Source organism: Mirounga angustirostris, unplaced genomic scaffold (genome assembly GCF_029215605.1).
Source record: "Mirounga angustirostris isolate CCGP_5_RB_7025 unplaced genomic scaffold, mMirAng1.0.hap1 SCAF_17, whole genome shotgun sequence".
Classification (NCBI taxonomy): domain Eukaryota; kingdom Metazoa; phylum Chordata; class Mammalia; order Carnivora; family Phocidae; genus Mirounga; species Mirounga angustirostris.
The window spans coordinates 31,217,257-31,238,212 of NW_026991725.1; the positions used below are offsets into that span (position 1 = coordinate 31,217,257).

The following is a 20,956-nucleotide window of genomic DNA, read 5'->3' on the forward strand; positions in this document are numbered from 1 at the left end:
AAAGTGGCTGTCCGCTTTCCAGGGCGGCCGGTGTGGGTTTGGGGAGCCGGACGGTCCCTGTGGAGAGTGGCGGGGCGTGCGAGAGGCCAACGCGGTGGGCACCGCGAACTCACTAACTGGGCGTCTCCGAGGAAGTTCGGGCGGGGTCCGCCGGCTCACGGGCGTTCTTCCTCTAAGATCCATCCCTGGGCAGAGCAAGCCCACTTCTCAGCCAAACTCGTGGAGACGAGGGACTAGGCGGGCGCGGGTTTCGGCGAGGCGGATCGGGGAGCGCCCGGCCCAGGCGGCGAGGCCCCTCCAGCGCCGGTCCGCGGCCCAGGGCGCCGGCTCAACCGCCTTGGCCGGGCCGGTCCCGCGGGCGGGGGCCGGCTACACACGGACGGCGGCGGGGGCTCCGGGACTCGGGCCCGGGTCGGGCTCGGGGCGGCCCGGCGCCGGCGCCGCCCGGCGAGGCGGCGGCCTCCTCCGCCGGCGCGGGGTCCCCTGGTTAACCCCTGCCCGCCAGCCTGGCCGCTGATTGGAGGAGGCGGGGCGCCGGGGCAGCGGGGACCCCCCCACCTTCCTCGTCCCCTCCCCCTCCTCCCCCACTGTCGGCTCTTCCCCCACCCCCCCAGGACCCCCCCTGCCTCCCAGCCGTGCAAATCTCGCGAGGAAACACGCGGTTTCACTAGTGTGTTTACACCGATCACTACTAATCCGGACCGAACCGATCCGGATTAAGGGGCCGGAGGCGGGTCCTGGGCACCAGCGGTTCCGACCCCCCCCCCCCGCCCTCCGCGCCGCACCCGAGTGGCCCCCAGCCGAGCGGGCCCCCACCTCCCGGCCCGGCCTGGGCCCTCCTGCGCCTCCCTTGGCCTTTGTCCGGCGCCAGGAGGCCGGTCCCGCGCCCCCCGCGGCCGCCCCGGCCCGGGCCCGCGTCAGGCGCCTGGCTCTGTACGCGAGCCCGGGGATCTGCGGCCTCCGCGGCCCCCCTCCCCCGCCCGCCCTCTCGTGGAGCCCGGCGCCGGCGGCAGCTGCCCGGGCGGGGGGTTGCGGCGCTCAGGAGAGGCCCCGGCTCCGCCCCGGGCCTGCCCAGGGGGAGAGCGGAGCGGTCCGCGACCGGGTCGGGTCGGGGCCCCTCCCGGGAGGAGCGTGGAGCGGCGGCGGCGGCGGCAGGTGAGAGGCTGAGCTCCGGGCGGGGGAGGGCGCCGGGCCTGGGGCATTAACCGTCCGGGGGACCCCCTCAGCTGAGGAGGCTGCGGCCCGGGCCCACCCGGGGCCCGGCTCCGGGCCGCAGCTCCTCGGCGCTGAGGCGGGAGGGGCTCCCCGAGGGCTGCGGGTCGCCGAGGGGCCGGGCTGAAGATGGGGGAGGCCCAGGCGGCCCCGGCCTGGAAGTGGGCCCGGCGGCCGCCAGGGCGAAGGGGACGCCCCGGCAGCTGGAGGCCCCGGCAGCCTCCCGGGCGCCCCCGAGAGCCGGCCCGCCCGCCCTCCGTGACAGGTGGGCCTGGAGTTGGGGAAAGTTCGGAGCCGGCGGGAGGCGAGGGGCGCCGGGACCAGGCCCCATCGGTTCTGCTTCCCGGCTGTAGGGAGGGCTGCAGGGAGGATCCCAGTGCAAGGCCCCGCTGGAGTGAGACAGAGTGGAGATTTCCTTAACATGAGTTGACATTAAATGGAATAACCGCTGGGGCGTCATTTTCCGGCCCAGGCCTGGGGATGGAGGTTTAGGAAATGTTCCGAGAGACCCTTGGGTGTGAGGGAGGCTGCAACCTCTGCCGTTCCGGCCTCGATTAGGGCAGGGCGAGACGCGAGGAAGGCCACTTAGGAGAAGCACTCTCTCTCAATCCCCTTTTTCCTTTCTTTTTCTTTTTTAAGATGCCTTTCTGCCTTTTCGAGAATTTCCTTATTCCCTCGCTAACCTGCACTTGTTTGTGTGGGTGAAACTTGAATTTGTCACCCTTTCATTCCCCTTTGCCCCAGGCTCTCAATCCAGGAAGGGAAATGAAACTGGAGGACTGGTAGGGGTTGCTAGATTGCAGAGGAGAATGTTTAATTCATGTTCTCAGTGAACTTTTAAATCATGCCAGTCGTTCCAATAGCTGTTTAATAATATGCTCAAAAGGGTTCTGTGTAATGGTGTATGCTCCTATTCCACTTTGAATATTAGAGAGGTTTCCAATGGATTCTGCAGGAGTTGATCTCTTGCAGTGGATGGACATATTTGCTGAAAGTAGCCTGTGCATTTATTGGTCGTGGAAGGAGTTTAAAAATGGTGTCCTCCTGCCCTTCCCTGCTTGAAAGAAGTGCTCAGAGCAGATGTCTAGAGAAACCTACTGCTCCAGGGAGTGGTCAGAAAAAGATTTTGTAAAGGGATGGTTATGGAGCTCTACTGATTTCCTGAGTGCATGCTGGTTGATGGTTTTACCATGGGTTCTCTATTAAATTTAAAATAATTAATTCCTTTTTTCGTGAGCTCTTCAGAGCAAGGAGCTATATAATAGAGTTATTTGAAGTTATTTGTAGCTTCTGATTCATGCTACATTATTTTTAAGTTATTATTAACGATTCATATTTTTAGTTTATGAACTAGTTCCCATGGGTTTGGGAAACAAATATCCAAAAGTACTTAGTTAAATGTAAAGGTTGATAGAAGGATTTTGTTGTTGTTGTTGTTTTGCAAGGTAGTCCTCGCTCAACTTTTACTGAGATTATATGAAGGGTTGGAGGTTTTTGCTGTTAAAATCAGACCAGAACTAGACAAGGGTAAGTAGCCCTCGGAAGAGGACTTCTGAGCCATTTTTGACTTTCCGTGTGTTGCTGTTTGAGGCAGCGCATTGTAGTTTATCCCTTGTCTGCTGTGTCTACTTGAGCTTTACCTGTGTGTGACCATTCAGTGAAATAAGTACTGCATTTTGTTCTATCTACAGATTGGTACCTCCTGTTTTTAGCTTTTATGGTCTTACAACTTACTTTGTTTTTTTCAGTAGAAATGATGGAAGAATTGCATAGCCTGGACCCTCGACGGCAGGAATTATTAGAGGCCAGGTTTACAGGAGTTGGTGTTAGTAAGGTGAGTAAAATGCTGATAGTGAACACTGTTCGTGGACTAATTGAAACACATTTAGAAAACAATTAAGATCAGTTTGGGTGGGCCATGCTGATAGATTGCAGGGGAGATCAGCTCATGGTTCCAGTGAACTTTTCTTAGGTCCTACCAGTCACTCCCCTAACTTAACAGTATTGAAGGGATTCTGAGTGGGAGTATATGCTTCTCTCTCCCCTCTAATGTGGGACAGGTTTCCCATGGGTCTTGTTGCAAGGATACTGATGGGGTGTATATCTGGATTTTGTGCCATATTTTGTCAAAACTCCTCAGTCATTCAAAAAAAAAAAAAGCTGTTAACAAAAAGATACTGGCATAGATTCATTACATGGCGCTTTTTTTTTTGGATAGTTACATGCTAGAGTTTTGAAAAATCTGCTTCTGTTAAGTTTGTCATTCTCCCAGTCTGCAGTTCAACAGATTCCTCCTGGTTGCACCCCCCAGACTGCCTTCTCTCTCCTCCTGTTTTTCCTTTTTACTCACCATTTTTGTTCTGGGAGCATAAAGTAAGATCAAGCCCCCATTTAATCGTCAGGTGGTTAAGTTAAGCAACGTTATGGCTTCCTGTGCATCCTCATGTCGTTCACCCCTCTGCTTTCATAAGATGGTTTTAGTGCAATATATTTATGATTTTAATACAACATGTAAAATATATTTGTGAGGTCTTATTTCAAAGCTTCACCAATCCGAGATTGTTGCATTACTTGGGCTTGAGACTTGTGAATTTTTGATCTTTGACTTCATGCGATACATTTCTTTCTGTGCTGTTTCTTACGGTGACCTGAATGTTAGTCTCAGGCTTTGGTTAGTAGCTTCTTAAAGGTGAAGGTGTTGGCAAGGTTTAGTGGGAAAAACTGGCTGCTTTGAGGGGTCTCATAGTTTTGGTGAGCTGAACAGCTTGATAGTTTTTTGGTTCATTCAACAGCTGTTAAGTGCCTGCTGTGTAGGAGGCCTTGTGGAGGGTGTCAGGAAGGACAGCTCAGTGCCTCCAAGCCTCCGTTGTGGAGAACGTGAGAGGGAGATGATACTTTGGTGAGATTTGTATTAGAACTGTGACCAGGTGCCATGGGAACACAGGATTCGTTACGTATTTTGTAGTTCCTGGTTTCTTTGGCCACTTTTATTAAATGATTGACTTGTGGCACTTTGGAGTGGCTATACCGACTGTCGACATATATTAAAGACACTATACGTATAAATATGAGTTCTCTGATCTAGGAGAAGTAGCTTCAGCTGGAAGTGAGCAGTTTATTTGAGTATTAGATTGATCTCTGATTCAGTTGATTACCTAATAATGTCCTTTGACGTGTCTTTTAATTTGGGAACTCAGCAGAAGGTTCCTATCCAAATCTTCTGTCTGTGCAAGTGGGCACCTATGGAATAAAAGTAAGTTTGTATTCACATTGTATGTTGTTTAAATTCATTGGGTTTTGTCGTAAGCATGCTTTTCTTCAGTTTTTTAAGATCATGATAGCTATATCCAAGTATACTTCTGATGGAGTAGGGCATAAGTGATGGGGATAATTGACAATTGTGAATCTTGCTGCCCGGGCCCAACTTAAAATCATGTAATTAAGGTGTCAGAAAACTTAATCTGCCTGCTTAATAGGAAGTTCTTCCTTTTATATATGAAGAAGTTTATTTATATCTAAATGTTTTAATGTCACTGATTGTATGTTATTTTGATGTTTTTAGTCATAGTAAGTATACTGATTACAGTAAATGTTGTTCAAGGACCAGCAAGCGATTGATTTTTTCCCATAGCAAAGAAACGTGGCGGGGGTGGGGGGAAGCAAGTAAATTTTTCTGTAGTTTGGAGTCAGGAAGAAGAAAAAAAAATCTCCATTTTGTATGACTTCTTTTGCCTGCAAAATATGGTATCCCTCAGACCACTGATTTGAAATAGGACTGGGGAGGAGGAGGCCATGCTACTGGGAGGGAAGGTGCTTTGAGAAAAACTCCTCCTTCTAGCTTTGAATTCCTCATTATGGGTCATAATTTCCCAACGAGGATGTCATTGAATTGGTAGTTTTCAGTTTTGCAAAGATCAAGAGGCTTTCAGCCCTTGCGCCAAATGGGAGACCCGAGTGCCTTTCCCGTGATAGTGCCATCTAGTGGGACTGGTGTAGCCCTCGGGGGCTGTCTCTTGAGTCTCTCCTAACTATTCATATCATTTTCAGTACTTTTTGATGTCCATAGAAGGAAGAAAGTCAGTGCCACTGTGGATTCTTTCCTAGTGGACAAGAGTGTTTTAAGTAGCTGCGGTGTTTGAACTTCTGGTTGTTAATAGATCTTCTGTCATCTTGCTTCAGGTTTTTTTCACCTGCAAATTAGATAACTGCGTTACAAAACTTAGGCAAAAACAAAATGGTAAAGCCACCACATTTATCATTTATGTTTCATTTGCTCTTCACTGATGTGTAGGATTTTAATTCACAAGTTTTAAATTTTCTTGCATATTGCATTTATATACATTCAGTTTCTGTTAGCGTATTTAATTTATAATTGGTTAACCAAAAGTTTGTGCCTTGGGATGCACTGCATGGATTTTTTTTTGAGATTGGTGTTTTCTGTCACTAGTGAGTTAATGATAGAGGAAAGTAGCCTAATGTGCACTGAGAAAATACAGCTGGTTTTCCATCTCTGTCTAGTGCCACTTTTTAGGAGGACATGTAACCATCCTCTTAGCATTTTTGAGGTGAGGAGGTTAAATTGGGTTGTGAACCTACTTTTTCATTTCTTGTTGACCTGATATGTGAGCTAGCCTACTTCTTTTTTTAAGATCTCCTCCCTTAAGTACTGGATAATCCACTTGTAGTTATGTGAAACTGACTCTGCCTTATATTCATGTTTTCAGTGAGGACCTATTGCAGTTTCTATTCCCTACTCTGTTCTCTCTCTTTTTTTTTAACATTTTATTTTTTTAAGTAATCTCTGTACTCAACGTGGGGCTCGAACTCACAACCCCAAGACCAAAAGTAGCATTCCCCACCGACTGAGCCAGCCAGGAACCCCATTTTGACAATTTAAGTACAGGTTGTCTCTGTGACTCTAGGGGCTGTGTAAAGTAGGTAGAATTCCACCGTTGCATGCACTCTATCTGTAGCTAGTTTAGGGTTTCTGTTTGTTTTTGTTTTTTAAAGATTTATTTATTTACTTAGAGAGCATGTGAGTGTCGGAAGAGGGGCACAGGGAGAGAATCTTCAAGCAGACTCCCTGCTAAGCATAGAGCCTGATGCCGGGCTCGATACTAAGACCCTGAGATCATGACCTGAGCTGAAACCAAGAGCTGGATGCTTAACTGACAGCCATCCAGGCCCCCCTAGTTTTTTTTTTAAGTTTGTGTATTTATTTATTTATTTAAATCATCTCTATACCCAGTGTGGGGCTCAAACTCATGAGATCAAGAGTCGCATGCTGTTCCTATTGAGCCAGCCAGGCACCCCTGTAGCTAGTTTAGTTTTAATGCTAATATAGTAGCAAATACTTAGATAGTACTTCTTATGTGCCAGGTACTGTTCCAAGTACAATAGAAGCAGTAAGAAGTGATTTTAAATCTTTTGTAACAGGGATGCTAGTCTTAATAAATTGTGTTCTCTTTTTGTAAGACATACTGTTGCCCATTGGTTGGATCACATTATGACAACTTGCACTTGTAATATAATTATATAATTTAATATAAAATTTTGTAAGCCAAAGAAAAATAACTAAAATATAAGAATTGTTGATTCTGTGAAAACTAAGTTAACTGCCTTGGAAAGACTATAAGGTGAGCCAATAAGGAGATACCTATAGATGTTTACAAATTTCTGTTTTTTTGTAATCTGGAAGAATTCTTCATTTAGATCCTTGGCAAGTATTTTTAAGTCTCGCTTCACTTTTAAAGCAATTGAAACTAGAAATTGTGGACGATGCATTATGGGTGTGGTTTGTGTGAGACTGGAACTATAGTCAGTGGATCTACAACTCAAAAGGCCTGCGTCAGAAGACTGGCAACAGAGTATACATTTATAGGTTTGAAGTTCAAAGAAAATGTTTAAGGTGTAATTTTTTTTTTGTAGATTCCCCTTTGCAATCTACTGTTTTGATTAATATCATTAGTTTCAGTTGTATTGAATAAAAAGGATTATGTAGTATGTGATGGTATTGAAAAGAAGGACAAAATGACAAGCCATGAAAGTGGGACGGTTTGTTCTAACACAAGAACCTTCGCTTTGTAGAGCCTGAAGTAAGACCAAAGACTTTTAAGTAGTATCACATAGTAGATTTTTGATGTCTTAAAGAAAAATGATCTATTTTTCTACTTGTATAAATTTGTGCTACATGAGCACCTTTTTTTTTTTTTAAGATTTTGCCTATTTTGAGAGAGCGTGTGCACGTGAGCAGCGGGAGGGGCAGAGGCAGAGGGAGAGAGAGAATCTCAAGCAGACTACACGCTGAACGCTGAGTGCAGGGCCCCATATTGGGCTCAGTCTCATGACCCTGAGATCACAACCTGAGTCGAAATCAAGAGTCAGATGTTTTTTTTTTTTTTTTTTTTTAAAGATTTTATTTATTTATTTATTTGAGACAGAGAGAGAGACAGAGAGCATGAGAGGGAGAAGCAGACTCCCTGCCGAGCAGGGAGCCCGATGCGGGACTCGATCCCGGGACTCCAGGATCATGACCTGAGCCGAAGGCAGTCGCTTAACCAACTGAGCCACCCAGGCGCCCAAGAGTCAGATGTTTAACCGACTGAGCCACCCAGGCGTCCCATGATCACCTTATTTAAAAATTTTATTTTTATTTTTTTCTGATACATGATCATTTTAAATGATCAAATTTGACTTTTTTTTTAATCAAATTTGTCTTCTGAAAAGATGTTTAACCAACTTACACTTTTTCTCCTGTCATTTAGTTAATTGCATCAGTTAGAAGGTGCAGTTATGGGGGTGCCTGGGTGGCTCAGTTGGTAAAGTGCCTGATTTTTAATTTCGGCCCAGGTCATGATCTCAGGGTCATGAGTTTGTGCCTGGTATAATGCTCTGCACTGGGCGTGGAGCCTGCTTAAGATTCTCCCTCTCAGGGCGCCTGGGTGGCTCAGTCGATTAAGCATCTGCCTTCAGCTCAGGTCGTGATCCCGTGGTCCTGGGATTGAGCCCCACATTGGGCTCTGCTTAGTGGGGTGTCTGCTGCTCCCTCTCCATCTGCCCTGCCCCACCCCCCCTACGCTCGTGTGTGCGCCCTCTCTCTCTCAAAAAAATAAATAAAATCTAAAAAAAAAAAATTCTCCCTCTGCCCCTCCCTTAAAAAAAGGTGTTAGTTATGGATATCTAGTGTTAGTTATTTTACATACCAATCCAGTAATTTAAAAAAATGTATGTTTTGGTGTTTTGCATTTAATTCATAGTTAGACAGTGCTCAATAAGCATAAATTCAGAGAAATAGTCTACACTTACACCATTGAATTTTAAAGCACTGTTAAATTTATTATTATGTTTGGCTTTATGTTGTCTTCTCCCTTTTATTTACTTAGTATTTGTTTAATTTTCCTCTCATTTCACATGTAGTCAAGTATCAACTCATGTCTCTTCTTTCTCTGAAATTTCTCAAGCAGTTGTCTGTCCTGACTGCTTTCTCAGTCCTTCCTCATTCATAACTATAGTAGCCAGTCTCTCCTGCCCCATTTATCTTTCTGTAAACTGTCCCCAGTTAGATTTCTAAAAATAGGGGTGCCTGGGTGGCTCAGTAGGTTGAGTGTCTAACTCTTGGTTTTGGCTCAGGTTATGACCTCATGGGCAGTAGGATTGAGCCTTGCATGGAGCTCCATGCTCAACGGCGAGTGTGCTTGAGGATTCTTTCCCTCTGCCCCTCCCCCCCACCCACTTGTTCTCTCTCTCTCTAAAATTAAAAAATATATATTTCTAAAAATACCAGCATTATTGTTTTACTCCCTTGTTTAAAGGCTCCCATTGCCTGTTGGACAGAGCTAAAACTCCTATCCTAATTTTTCTACTTCATTGACAGTTGTGTTCTCTCCCTCTGCTATATTCTGCTCCCTTAAACCATGACTGATCTCCTAACCTGTAATGTTAGCAAACAGGCTCATACTTTCTCCTTTACCTTTCCTTTTTTATTTGCCTGATGAACTTTCAGCTTGTTCTTCAAAGTGTAATTTGGATATGTCATCTTTATAGCTTTTCCAGATACCTGCACTATTCTAGTTGCATTATTTTATTAGCATTTGAAAACCTTTTATTATAACATATTATTTGTTTCCCTTATTAGTCTCCTTGGGAACATGTATGATATCTTTATCTCTGACTGTTGAAATGCTCAGCACACTGTGTACATTGAATGGAAAAGAGTATTGAGAAGATCAAAGTAGAGTTAGTTGTCATCCATATAGGCATGGTCTGCTCTAGCTTATTGTTTTAGTCCAGTCTCAAAATTCTTTTTTTTTTTTAAAGATTTTATTTATTTATTTGACACCGCAAGCAAGAGAGAGAGAGAGAGCAAGCACAGGCAGGGGGAGTGGCAGGCAGGGGAGAAGCAGGCTGCCCGCTGAAAAGGAGCCCGATGCGCGGCTCGATCCCAGGACCCTGGGATCATGACCTGAGCTGAAGGCAGCCGCTTAATCGACTGAGCCACCCAGGCGCCCCTCCAATCTCAAAATTCTTGTCTTTCAATTAGAAGTTTAGTTCATTCACATTTAATGCGATGACATATTTAGGCTTTAATCTCCCTGGTGTTTCTTTTTAAATGTTTCTTATGCCTTTTTTACCTTCTTTTGAAATGATTTTATTTTCATTAATTTTCTACTATGAAAGATAGAGAAATAAGCACTTCCTACTTTTTCTTTCCCCTACCTTCAAATTTTTGTCAGTTATCTTATTATTTATTTTTAACATGCCATTTTTCCATCTTCTAGTTTGAAAGTTATGCACCCTTTAATCGGTTACCACAGAAATTACAAAATGTTATCAACTGTCAAAGGTTAATGTTAATCAGCACCTTTGTCCTGTTCTTTGTCAGTACAAGGGGCTTAAAGATTTAACTCCATTATTCCTCTTCCAACTCACATGCTATTCCATATTTAATTATACATATATTTTTAATTATAAACTTTACTTTTTTTTTTTTTTTTAAAGATTTTATTTATTTATTTGACAGAGAAAGACACAGCGAGAGAGGGAACACAAATGGGGAGTGGGAGAGGGAGAAGCAGACTCCCTGCCGAGCAGGGAGCCCGATGTGGGACTCGATCCCGGGACTCCAGGATCATGACCTGAGCCGAAGGCAGTCGCTTAACCAACTGAGCCACCCAGGCGCCCTATAAACTTTACTTTTTAGAACAGTTTTAGGTTTATAGAAAATTGAGCAGATAGTACCAAGTTTTCATATACTTCCTCCCTGCCTCTCTAGTTTCTGCCCACTTTTTTTTTTTCTTTTTTTTTTTTAAAGTAAGCTCCATGCCCAACCTGGGCTTGAACTCATGACCCTGAGATTAAGAGTTACATGCTCTATGGACTGAGCCAGCCAGGCACCCCTAGTTTTCCCCACTATTAATACTTTATATTAGTGTGGTAGATTTGTTACAACTGATGAACCAGTATTGTTACGTTATTATTAACCAAAGTCTATGGTTTAATATTAGGGTTTACGCTTTGTGTTGCACAGTTTTATGGATTTTGATAATTGCAAGAAATGTCATGTACCCACTATTTGTGTGTGTATATATATATATATTTTTAAAGATTTTATTTATTTATTTGACAGAGACAGAGACAGCGAGAGCAGGAACACAAGCAGGGGGAGTGGGAGAGGGAGAAGCAGGCTTCCTGCTGAGCCGGGAGCCCGATGTGGGACTCGATCCCAGGACCCTGGGATCATGACCTGAGCCTAAGGCAGTCGCTTAACCAACTGAGCCACCCAGGCGCCCCTGTATATATATTTTTAAGACTCACATTATTATTGAATTTGTTTATGTAGTCATTGTTATTTTAGCCTAACCTACATAGGTAAACCTGTGTTTACCACTTTGTTCTTCATTCCTTTTTGTGTCTCTGACATTTTATCTGGAACACTTTTTCTTCTAAGATATTATAAATATTTACATACAAATATAATTCCTAAAATACGTCCTTTGGAACTAATGTGGGTCTACCAGTGATTGTCTCCCCATTTCATCTGCTTTAAAATATCTGGGTTTTTTGCTTCATTCTTTTTTTTAATGGGGAGGGAGGGGGGAGGAAGAGAGAGGGAATCTTAAGCAGGCTCCACGCCCAGCGTGGAGTACAACGCCGGGCTCTGTCTCACAACCCTGAGATCATGACCTGAGCTGAAATCAGGAGTTGGGCACTTAACTGACTGAGCCACCCAGTTGCCCCTTTGCTTTATTCTTTAATGGTGTTTTTGTTAAGTTTGAAATTCTAGGTTGGCTATTATTTTCTTCTTTTTTTTTTTTTTTAAGATTGTATTTATTTGCGAGAGAGAGAATGAGAGACAGAGAGCATGAGAGGGAGGAGGGTCAGAGGGAGAAGCAGACTCCCTGCCGAGCAGGGAGCCCGATGTGGGACTCGATCCCGGGACTCCAGGATCATGACCTGAGCCGAAGGCAGTCGCTTAACCAACTGAGCCACCCAGGTGCCCCTGGCTATTATTTTCTTTCAGTACATTGTACACTGTTGTCTACTGGCTTCCATTATACCCTTTTTATTTTTAGTCTCATTGTTGTCCTGTTGAAGGTAATCTATCTTTTCCTTGCCCATTTTTGAGATTTTCTCTTTGTCTTTGATTTTCTGTATTATAAAGTGGGAATGGGTGATATGTATAGGCTGGATTACTTTTTTTCCTTTATTATTTTTCCATGCTTTATTTACATTTGAATATTTTTTGGGAACCTGAGCATACACTTAAAAAAATAGATTTTACTTTTTTTTTTTTAAAGATTTTATTTATTTATTTGAGAGAGAGAGAATGAGAGAGAGCACATGAGAGGGCAGAGGGTCAGAGGGAGAAGCAGACTCCCTGCCGAGCAGAGAGCCCGATGTGGGACTTAATCCAGGGACTCCAGGATCATGACCTGAGCTGAAGGCAGTCGCCCAACCAACTGAGCCAGCCAGGTGCCCTAGATTTTACTTTTTAGAGGAGTTTTAGGCTCAGGGCAAAATTGAGTGGAGAGTGCCTAGATTTTTCATATACTCTTTGACCCACACATGCATCGCCTCCCACAGTATCAACATCTCCCACAAGAGTGGTACATTTGTCACAATTGATGAATCTATATTGACCCATCATTATCACCCAAAGTCCATAGTTTACATTAGGGTTCAGTCTTGGTGTCATACAGTCTATGGATTTGGTCAAATGTATAAGGATCTTTCTCTATTATAGTATCACACGCAGTAGTTCTACACCCTAAAAATCCTCTGTGCTTCCTTCCTTCCCCTAAGCCTTGGCAACTACTGATCTTTTTACTGTCGCCGTAGTTTTATCATTTATGGAATGTCACATAGTTGGAATCACACAGTATGTAGTCTTTCATACTGGCTTCTTTCACTTCGTAATATTTAAGTTTACTCCATGGCTTTTCATAACTTGTTAGCCCATTTCTTTTTAGCACTGAATAATATTCCATTGTCTAGATGTACCACAGTTTATTATCCATCCAGCTTCTGAAGGGTATCTTGGTTGTGTTCAAGTTTTAGCAATTATGAAGAAAGCTGCTGTAAACATCTATGTGCAGATTTTTGTGAATGGTTGAATTACTTTTATTTATTCTGTTGGGATTCATTGGGATTCTTGAATCTGTGGATTGCTGGTTTTAATCAGTTCTAGAATATTCTCAGCCATTGTCTCCTCATATATTGCCTCTGCCTTATTCTCTGTCTTCTCCTTCTTGCCCTCTGTTTAAACATATTAGACCTTCTTACTGTATTTTCTCTGCCTCCTACTCTGTTTTCTGGATTGCTGGTCTTTGTTTCCCAGGGCTGTATGCTGGGTAGTTTCTTCTGACCTACCTTCCACTTCTTTATTTTTTTTAATTTGTCTAATCTGCATAAACCTATCCATTGAGTTTCCATGAAGGCTGGTTTGTTTCTGGGTCACTCTTGTCCTGTAAAGGTAGCCCTGTGGTCCTTGTTTAAAATATGGGGTGGATTTCCTAGACTCCCCTCATTGGGAATGGCCCAGGCTTTGAACTTCATTCTCTCCCCACACCCCCGGGCATCCTAAAGTTACAGCTCATTTTCACTTTTACTTTGGAATTAAATCAGCAAATGACCTCAAATAGAAATAAATTTTTTTTTGAGTGCTGAGCTTACCTTTCTGAGTTTTTGTCTTCTCATGGATTTTGGTACAGTAATTCCTCATTTCACTTTTTTTACAGTCAGTAATACAAACCTATTTAACACTTACAAAGTGTGCATGGACTCTTTCTTGTGCCATAGTGGGTAAGAATCCATACCTAGGTTTCTCCCTTGTGAGTTTTCACTTCTCATCTGCTTACTTACTTCCTAGGTGAGGTATTGTCATTGTCATCACTCCTGGCCATTAGAGTCATTTTGCTATTTCTTATTCTCTGTTTACTTTTAGTTAAAAATAAAGCTGAATTGAAATATCCCCTAAAACTGTTTTTAAAAAGGCAAGGTGAAGGGGAATATATATTATCAGTGATTTTGTATTTCATCGCTGAGTCTAGGGATGATTTGGCTTGGTCAGTCTTGTTCTTCTTTCTCTACCTTGTCTGGGTCTCAAATTGCTAGGTCCCTCTTGGTGGTAGGTTTCACTTGGCCCTCACTACTACTAGATGTGATGGGATTGGATTAGCGTAGAATCTGCTTCCTACTGTGTTAGCCATGTTAAGTGCTTCTTGGGCTATTCTCTTTGACTTTTTTACAGTGCAGTTGCCCAGTTTCCCTAGCCCAGAAAGAAACTTTACTTTTTCTAGTCCCAGATAATCCTTCCTTAGACTTAAGACATACTAAAAATAAAATCATTCCTGGAGTACTTGGTGACTTTGCCCTATAGAGTGGTTTGCCTTCCCATCTCTCTGTTCTCTTTGGTTCATTTGAGGGTAGTCTTTTGGCTTAGTGTGGGGCCACAGAGCTATTGTAGGGTTATTTGTCTTAGCACCTGCCTGCCCCCAGTCAGCTTTTTTGCCTTTACAGAGACTTTCATAGGAAATCTTGTTTCTTTCTTTTTTTTAATTAATTAATTATTTATTTATTTGAGACAGAGAGAATGAGAGAGAGAGAGCACATGAGAGGGGGGAGGGTTAGAGGCAGAAGCAGGCTCCCTGCCGAGCAGGGAGCCCGATGCGGGACTCGATCCAGGGACTCCAGGATCATGACCTGAGCCGAAGGCAGTCGCTTAACCAACTGAGCCACCCAGGCGCCCAGGAAATCTTGTTTCATAACTTGGACTGTTCTTTTTTTTTTAATTTTTAATTTTAATTCCACCATAATTAACAGTGTTACATTAGTTTCAGGTGTATAATATAGCGATTCAGCAATTCTCCACATTACTCAGTGCTCACCATAAGTGTACTTTTTTTTTCTTTTTAAAGTAAACTCTGCCCCCAATGTGGGGCTCAAACTCATGACCCCAAGATCAGGAGTCGAATGCTCTACCAACTGAGCCAGCCACGCACCCCATGATAAGTGTACTCTTCATGGACTGTTCTTGCGTTCTGCCCAAGGAACACTCCTTTGCAGATTAGAGCAGTCTAGAGGATCTGGAGTACCAGTGGGTGCTCTTCTCCATTTGGCTTATGAGTTTTGCCTGTTTTCCAAGGTTCTCATGACTATATCAGCCTTTTTGCTTTCCTAAATTTCTTGGTCATTAAACTTTACTTTTTTTCTTATCGTGGTAAATGCACATAACATAAAATTTACCATTCTGATCATTCTTGAACGTATAGTAACATTAAGTATATTCACTTTTTTGTGCAGCCATCACTACCATCTCTCTCAAGAACCTTTTCATCTTGCAAAAATAAAACTCTGTACTCATTGAACAATAACTCCCCATTTATCCCTCCCCTCAATCCCTGGCAACTACTATTCTGTTTTCTGTTTCTGTGAATCTGACTACTTTCTTTTTTCTTAAGACTTTATTTGAGACAGATACAGTAAGCATGAGCGGGGAGGGGGTGGTAGGGGCAGAGGGAGAAGCGGACTCCCTGTTGAGCAGGGAGCCCGATGTGGGGCTCGATCCCAGGACCCTGAGATCATGACCTGAGCTAAAGGCAGACACTTAACCGACTGAGCCACCCAGGCGCCACTGAATTTGACTACTTTAGAAATCTCATCTAAGCAGATTCAAAAAGTATTTGTCTTTTTGTGATTGGCTTATTTCACTTAGTATAGTATCCTCAAGGTTCATCCATATTGTAGCATGTGTCAGATTTCGTTCCTTTTTTAAAGTTGAATAATACTCCATTATATGTACCACATTTTATTTATGTTTATCTGTCATTGGACACTTGGGTTGCTTCTTCCTTTTGGCTAGTGTGAATACTGCTGCTGTGAACATGGGTGCACAGATGTCTGTTTGATTCCCTGCTTTCATCTCTTTTGGGTACATATGCAGAAGTGGAATGGCTGGATCATATTAAACTTCATTATTTTGTTGGAGTTTGACCCCCTCAGCCCTTATAATCGACAAAGGGCAGACAAAAATGGTGATTCTTTTTCTTTTAGTTCACATCCAGCAAAAGCCTTCAAAGTCTTAGCAATTTCATTAACATCTGTAGAAGAACTAGTAATAATACTCAAACTGCCGTTTTTGCAAATCGTACTATTGGCCTGGGAAATGGAAGAACTAAGCTGTCATGTAATTTGGTGAGTTATATAGGATAGCCTTTTATTTGAACCAATTTTATTTTATTTTATTTATTTATTTTTTAAAAGATTTTATTTTTATTTGTCAGAGAGCACAAGCAGGGGGAGTGGCAGGCAGTGGGAGAGGGAGAAGCAGGCTCCCCGCGGAACAAGGAAGCCCAATGCAGGTCTTGATCCCAGGACTCTGGGATCATGACCTGAGCCAAAGGCAGACGCTTAACCGACTGAGCCACCCAGGCGTCCCTATTTTAGCCAGTTATAGAAAAATAATAGCAAGCTATCCAAATTTGGCGTTCTCAGTTTTATTTTAACCAGTATTGCCTTAAGTATTAAGTCCTATGAAGATTGTTAATGTTGCCCACATAAAGATAACAAGATGTTGGTGTCTGCTGTAATGGATACGACCTGTATGACTGATAACTGCTTCTCTGAAGAATAAATATGTGACTTATCCCATAAACTGCTGCCAGAGTTGGTGTTAATTTAGTTCCTGTTTTGCCTGACTCCAGAGGAATACTAAGGATTAATTGTGGAATTAAAATGTAATCTGAAGGGCCGCTGATCTCAGGAGATGGTGCCTCCAGTTCAGGATATCTTCTGTTAATTAACTCTAACAGACAGACTTAATGTTCAAATTTAGCAGAAGCTACTAGCATCAAACCAAAACTAACTTATCCAGTCTGTGTTACATTACCAATTGACCAGCGAGAACCAAGACACGAAATATTCCATCAATATCTTATGAACCATTTGAACCACTTGTATGCTAATCTGGATAAGATGAAGGAAAAGAGACATAATAGCTATATTGAAATTTTAATATTCAAATTTTTCAGCGACTGAGTTCAACCAACTTTTATTGAGTCTGTACTATGTCTAGGTATTACTGAGGATTAAAAAAAAAAAAGTCAGCAAGATGCACTGTATTCTCTTGAGGCACTTATAATCAGGCAGACATGGACCCAGACGTATAGGGCACACAGCTGAGGGTGGATATAGAGATGCGAAAAGTACCGTGAGCCTAAAAGAAGGGAGTGTAATTTGCTCAGGAGTCAGATTGTGTGTGGAGAAGATGAGACTTTTTCTGTGTTGCTCAAAAAGGTCACGTAGGATACACTATAAATAAACAACCTAAGAAACATTCTGATAAAATATCATTACAGAATAAGTCACAGAATGATGGTACAGATCAGCTTGGTTTTATTTTTATTTATTTATTTATTTTAAAGATCTTATTTATTTATTCGACAGAGAGAGGGAACACAAGGAGGGGGAGTGGGAGAGGGAGAAGCGGGCTTCCCGCTGAAGAGGGAGCCCAACGCTCGGGGCTCAATCCCAGGACCCTGGGATCATGACCCGAGCCGAAAGCAGGCGCTGAGCAGACTGAGCCACCCAGGCACCCAGGCACCCCTAGATCAGCTTGGTTTAGAAGCTTAACAAAACTGCTTAGCGTCCAGGGTAGAGGTTCTTTTTTAAATAATTAATTTAGATTAAGCAATATATTCAGTTAATACAAAATTCAAAAGATTTCAGAGATGCACAGTGAAACATCTCTTTGATTCCTTTCCCATGTCCATCTGCTTTCCCTCCCTAGAGACAGCGATTAGTAGCAGTTTCTTTTATTTATATGTGTGATGATATATGTGATACAAATCATATATATTTGATGTATATGTGCGTGCGTGCACACAAATACATTGGTATATTAGTCCCCTCCGTTTTTAAAAAACACAGTGACAAGTATATTATATACAGTATTGTATGTTTTGCTTTTTGTGCTTAAAATCTTAGAAATTGTTTTATAGTAGTATATGTAGAGCTTCCTTGTCCTTTTATCCAAAGGCTGCTTAATATTCCATTGTACAGCTGAACCATAATATAACCAATTTCCTTTTGATGGACACCTAAATGGAAAACAGGATTTTGTTGATATAAGCAGTGCTATAGTGAATAGCCTTGTGCATAATGACATTTTACACATGTTCATATATGTTTACAGGATACATCTCTAGAAGTGGAATTGCTGGGTCAAGGGATGAGAGCATTTGTAATTTTGGTAGTTATAGGCACATTCCTCTCCATAGAGAGGAGGAATATGTTTTTATTATCTGTCCATCAATCAATCAATCCGAGCATGTATCAGTGAATGAAAACATTGGTTTCTTCATGGTCAGTTAATGGCAAGGGAGTCCATGGACAGGTGTTAAGGTTTTTGATTCTCATAAAATGGTAGGCAAGGGGTGCCTGGGAGGCTCAGTTGGTTAACCGTCTGCCTTCAGCTCAGGTCATGATCCTAGGGTCTTGGGATCGAGCTCCGCATTGGGCTCCCTGCTCAGCAGGAAGCCTGCTTCTCCCTCTCCCACTCCCCCTGCTTGTATTTCCTCTCTCGCTGTGCCTCTCTCTGTCAAATAAATAAATAAATAAATAACAAATCTTAAAAAAAAAATGGCAGGTAAAATTTGTATATACTTATGGATGTATCTTAGGTAAAATTTAAATGTATTTACTGATGTATCTTTTTTGGGAGGTAAGAGTTCCATGCTTTTCATACATCCTTAAACAGTTTTGTGACTCACAATAGGGTTAAAAAATACTAGCTAGCATTTAGTTACCTCAAATTAGAACACATATTTGTCCTTTACAGGAAGTTTTTTTTTTTTTTAAAGATTTATTTATTTATTTATTTGAGACAGAATGAGAGAGAGAGAGAGAGCACATGAGAGGGGGAAGGGTCAGAGGCAGAAGCAGGCTCCCTGCCGAGCAGGGAGTCCAATGCGGGACTCGATCCCAGGACTCCAGGATCATGACCTGAGCCGAAAGCAGTCACTTAACCAACTGAGCCACCCAGGCGCCCTACAGGAAGTATTTGAGCATGTGTAGTTATTAGAGATGTTGTATGCAGAGTTACTGTACAGGAGACTTGCCTCTAATTCCCAACCTTTTATTAGTCTTCCCTTTACTCCCAGGGAGACCATGTTTTAAAAGGTCTTTTTTTCTTTTAAACTGAGTTTATTAAGCAATATTTTGTTTCCTTAATTTTATTAATCAGCGCTTTTGAGAAGTATGTGATGAGTTTTACTGCAAGGATTTGAAATTCATGTATATGGAGTTGATAAAAATTTTAGCTGATGTCAAGTCAATTTGGCATTTCATTTATTTATTTGTAAAAGATTTTATTTATATATTCGAGAGAAAGAGTGCACATGAGCAGGGGGGAGGAGGAGAAGTGGACTCCCCTCTGAGTAGGGGGCCCCCGATGCTGGTAGGTCCCAGGACCCTGAGATCATGACCTGAGCTGAAGTCAGTTGCTCAACTGATTGAGGCACCCAAGGGCCCCTCAATTTGGCATTTTATTTTTGATTTAAATTTAATTTATTTGAGAGAGCAAGAATGCACAAGCAGGGGGAGGGGCAGGCAGAGGGAGAGGGAGAAGCAGGCTCCCTGGCAGGCTCCCTGCTGAGCAGGGAGCCTGATGCAGTGCTTGATCCCAGGATCCTGGGATCATGACCTGAGCCAAAGGCAGACGCTCAACCAGCTGAGCCACCCAGGCGTCCCAATTTGGCCTTTTAAATAGACTGTGTAGGTAGATGGTAGTTCAGAGACCCTTTTGGGGAATCTAAGGAACAGGCCTCTACCAGATAACCTCCAAGGCTCTTAGGAGTTCTGTGTGTATATGTGTCAATAATATGTATTTTGTGATTTATTTTTATTTTTAAAGATTTTATTTGTTTATTTGACAGAGAGAGAGAGCAAAAGCAGGGGGAGCAGCAGGCAGAGGGAGAAGGAGTGGGAGAAGCAGGCTCCCTGCTCAGGGAGCCTGATGTGGGGCTCCATCCCAGGGTCCTAGGATCATGACCTGAGCCGAAGGCAGACACTCAACTGACTGAGCCACCCAGGCACCCCTATTCTGTGGTTTAGATGAGGACCCATATTAATTTCTGCTGCAAGCACTATTACAGATCAACTCTCACCATAACAAATTCTATAGTGCTTTCATGGTTTGGGATAATGGAATTAATTGGCGATATGCATAGTATTGCAAGTCATAATTCTGTAAGTCCTGGAGAGAAAACAGAAGCTCCATGTAATGAATTAGAAAGTTAAGAGATTTTATTTATTTAAAGTAGACTCCATACCCGGTTAAGTAGGGCTAGAACTCATGACCCTGAGATCAAGAGTTGGATGCTTTACTGACTGAGCCATCCAGGTGCCCTGAGATTTAATTTATTTAGACATAGTTGATGGTGTTATATAAAAGCTCTCCTTTTTAATACTGCATTGTTATTTGGTGGGTAATCTTGAAGGAGGATTTTTCTAGAGATGATTTGGAATATTTTATGTGGGGAAAAGTGAGGTGAGCATGTATGTCATGCTAGATACTGGAGCAAAACTAAAAGGTCTTAGCTGTTAAGAGAACTCAGTAAGGAAAATTTTTAAAAATTTTGATGTATTCTGGAACAGAACTGATGGAACATTTGTTATACAGAATTATTTGTGGTAGATAACTTATTTTTATTTTTTAAAAAGATTTATTTGAGAGAGAGAGCGGGAGAGGGGGTAGCAGAGGAAGAGGGACAAGCAGACTCTGTGCTGAGAATGGAGCCAGAGCCCCGATGTGGGGCTTGATCCCATGACCCTGAGATCATGACCTGAGCCGAAACCAAAGAATTGGGTGCTCAACGAACTGAGCCACCCAGGTGCCATGGTAGATAAGTTGTTTTAACTAGTTCTCCAAAGTTTTATTTATTTCTGAAATATAAGCTTAGAACAAAATTCTTATTATGGGGTATCCTTGTAGAATTTTTTTTTTTTTTAAGTTTTTTATTTAAGTAATGTCTGTACCCAGCATGGGGTTCAAATGCACAACCCTGATATCAAGAGTCACATGCTTTTCCAACTGAGCCAGCCAGGTGTCCCCTAAAACTTTTTATAGTGACATTTGCTATAATGGGATTCTGCTTTTACTACCAAACCTTTGATTACAGTGAATTCCTCCCTCCCTCCCTTCCTTCCTTTCTTTTTTTTTGAAGATTTTATTTATTTGAGAGAGTGA

At 42.7% G+C, this 20,956-nt stretch overlaps 1 protein-coding gene across 12 annotated transcripts in view; it reads left to right on the top strand.

Annotated features, from left to right (window-relative positions):
• Nucleotides 1-719: 719 nt before the first annotated feature.
• The window catches only part of TLK2 (tousled like kinase 2), a 123,093-nt gene continuing 102,856 nt past the window's right edge, over nt 720-20,956 (top strand). For 2 of the 12 annotated variants that reach the window (XM_064583061.1, XM_064583065.1), the window contains exons 1-3: nt 1,209-1,477; nt 2,662-2,739; nt 2,961-3,046. In XM_064583061.1, coding sequence (XP_064439131.1) covers nt 1,342-1,477; nt 2,662-2,739; nt 2,961-3,046 — 300 coding nt within the window. In that variant the 5' untranslated portion in view covers nt 1,209-1,341. Of the gene's footprint in view, nt 1,156-1,208; nt 1,478-2,657; nt 2,740-2,960; nt 3,047-20,956 lie in introns of those variants that run through there. The other 10 variants (XM_064583069.1, XM_064583070.1, XM_064583071.1 and 7 more) reach the window with 10 other exon arrangements.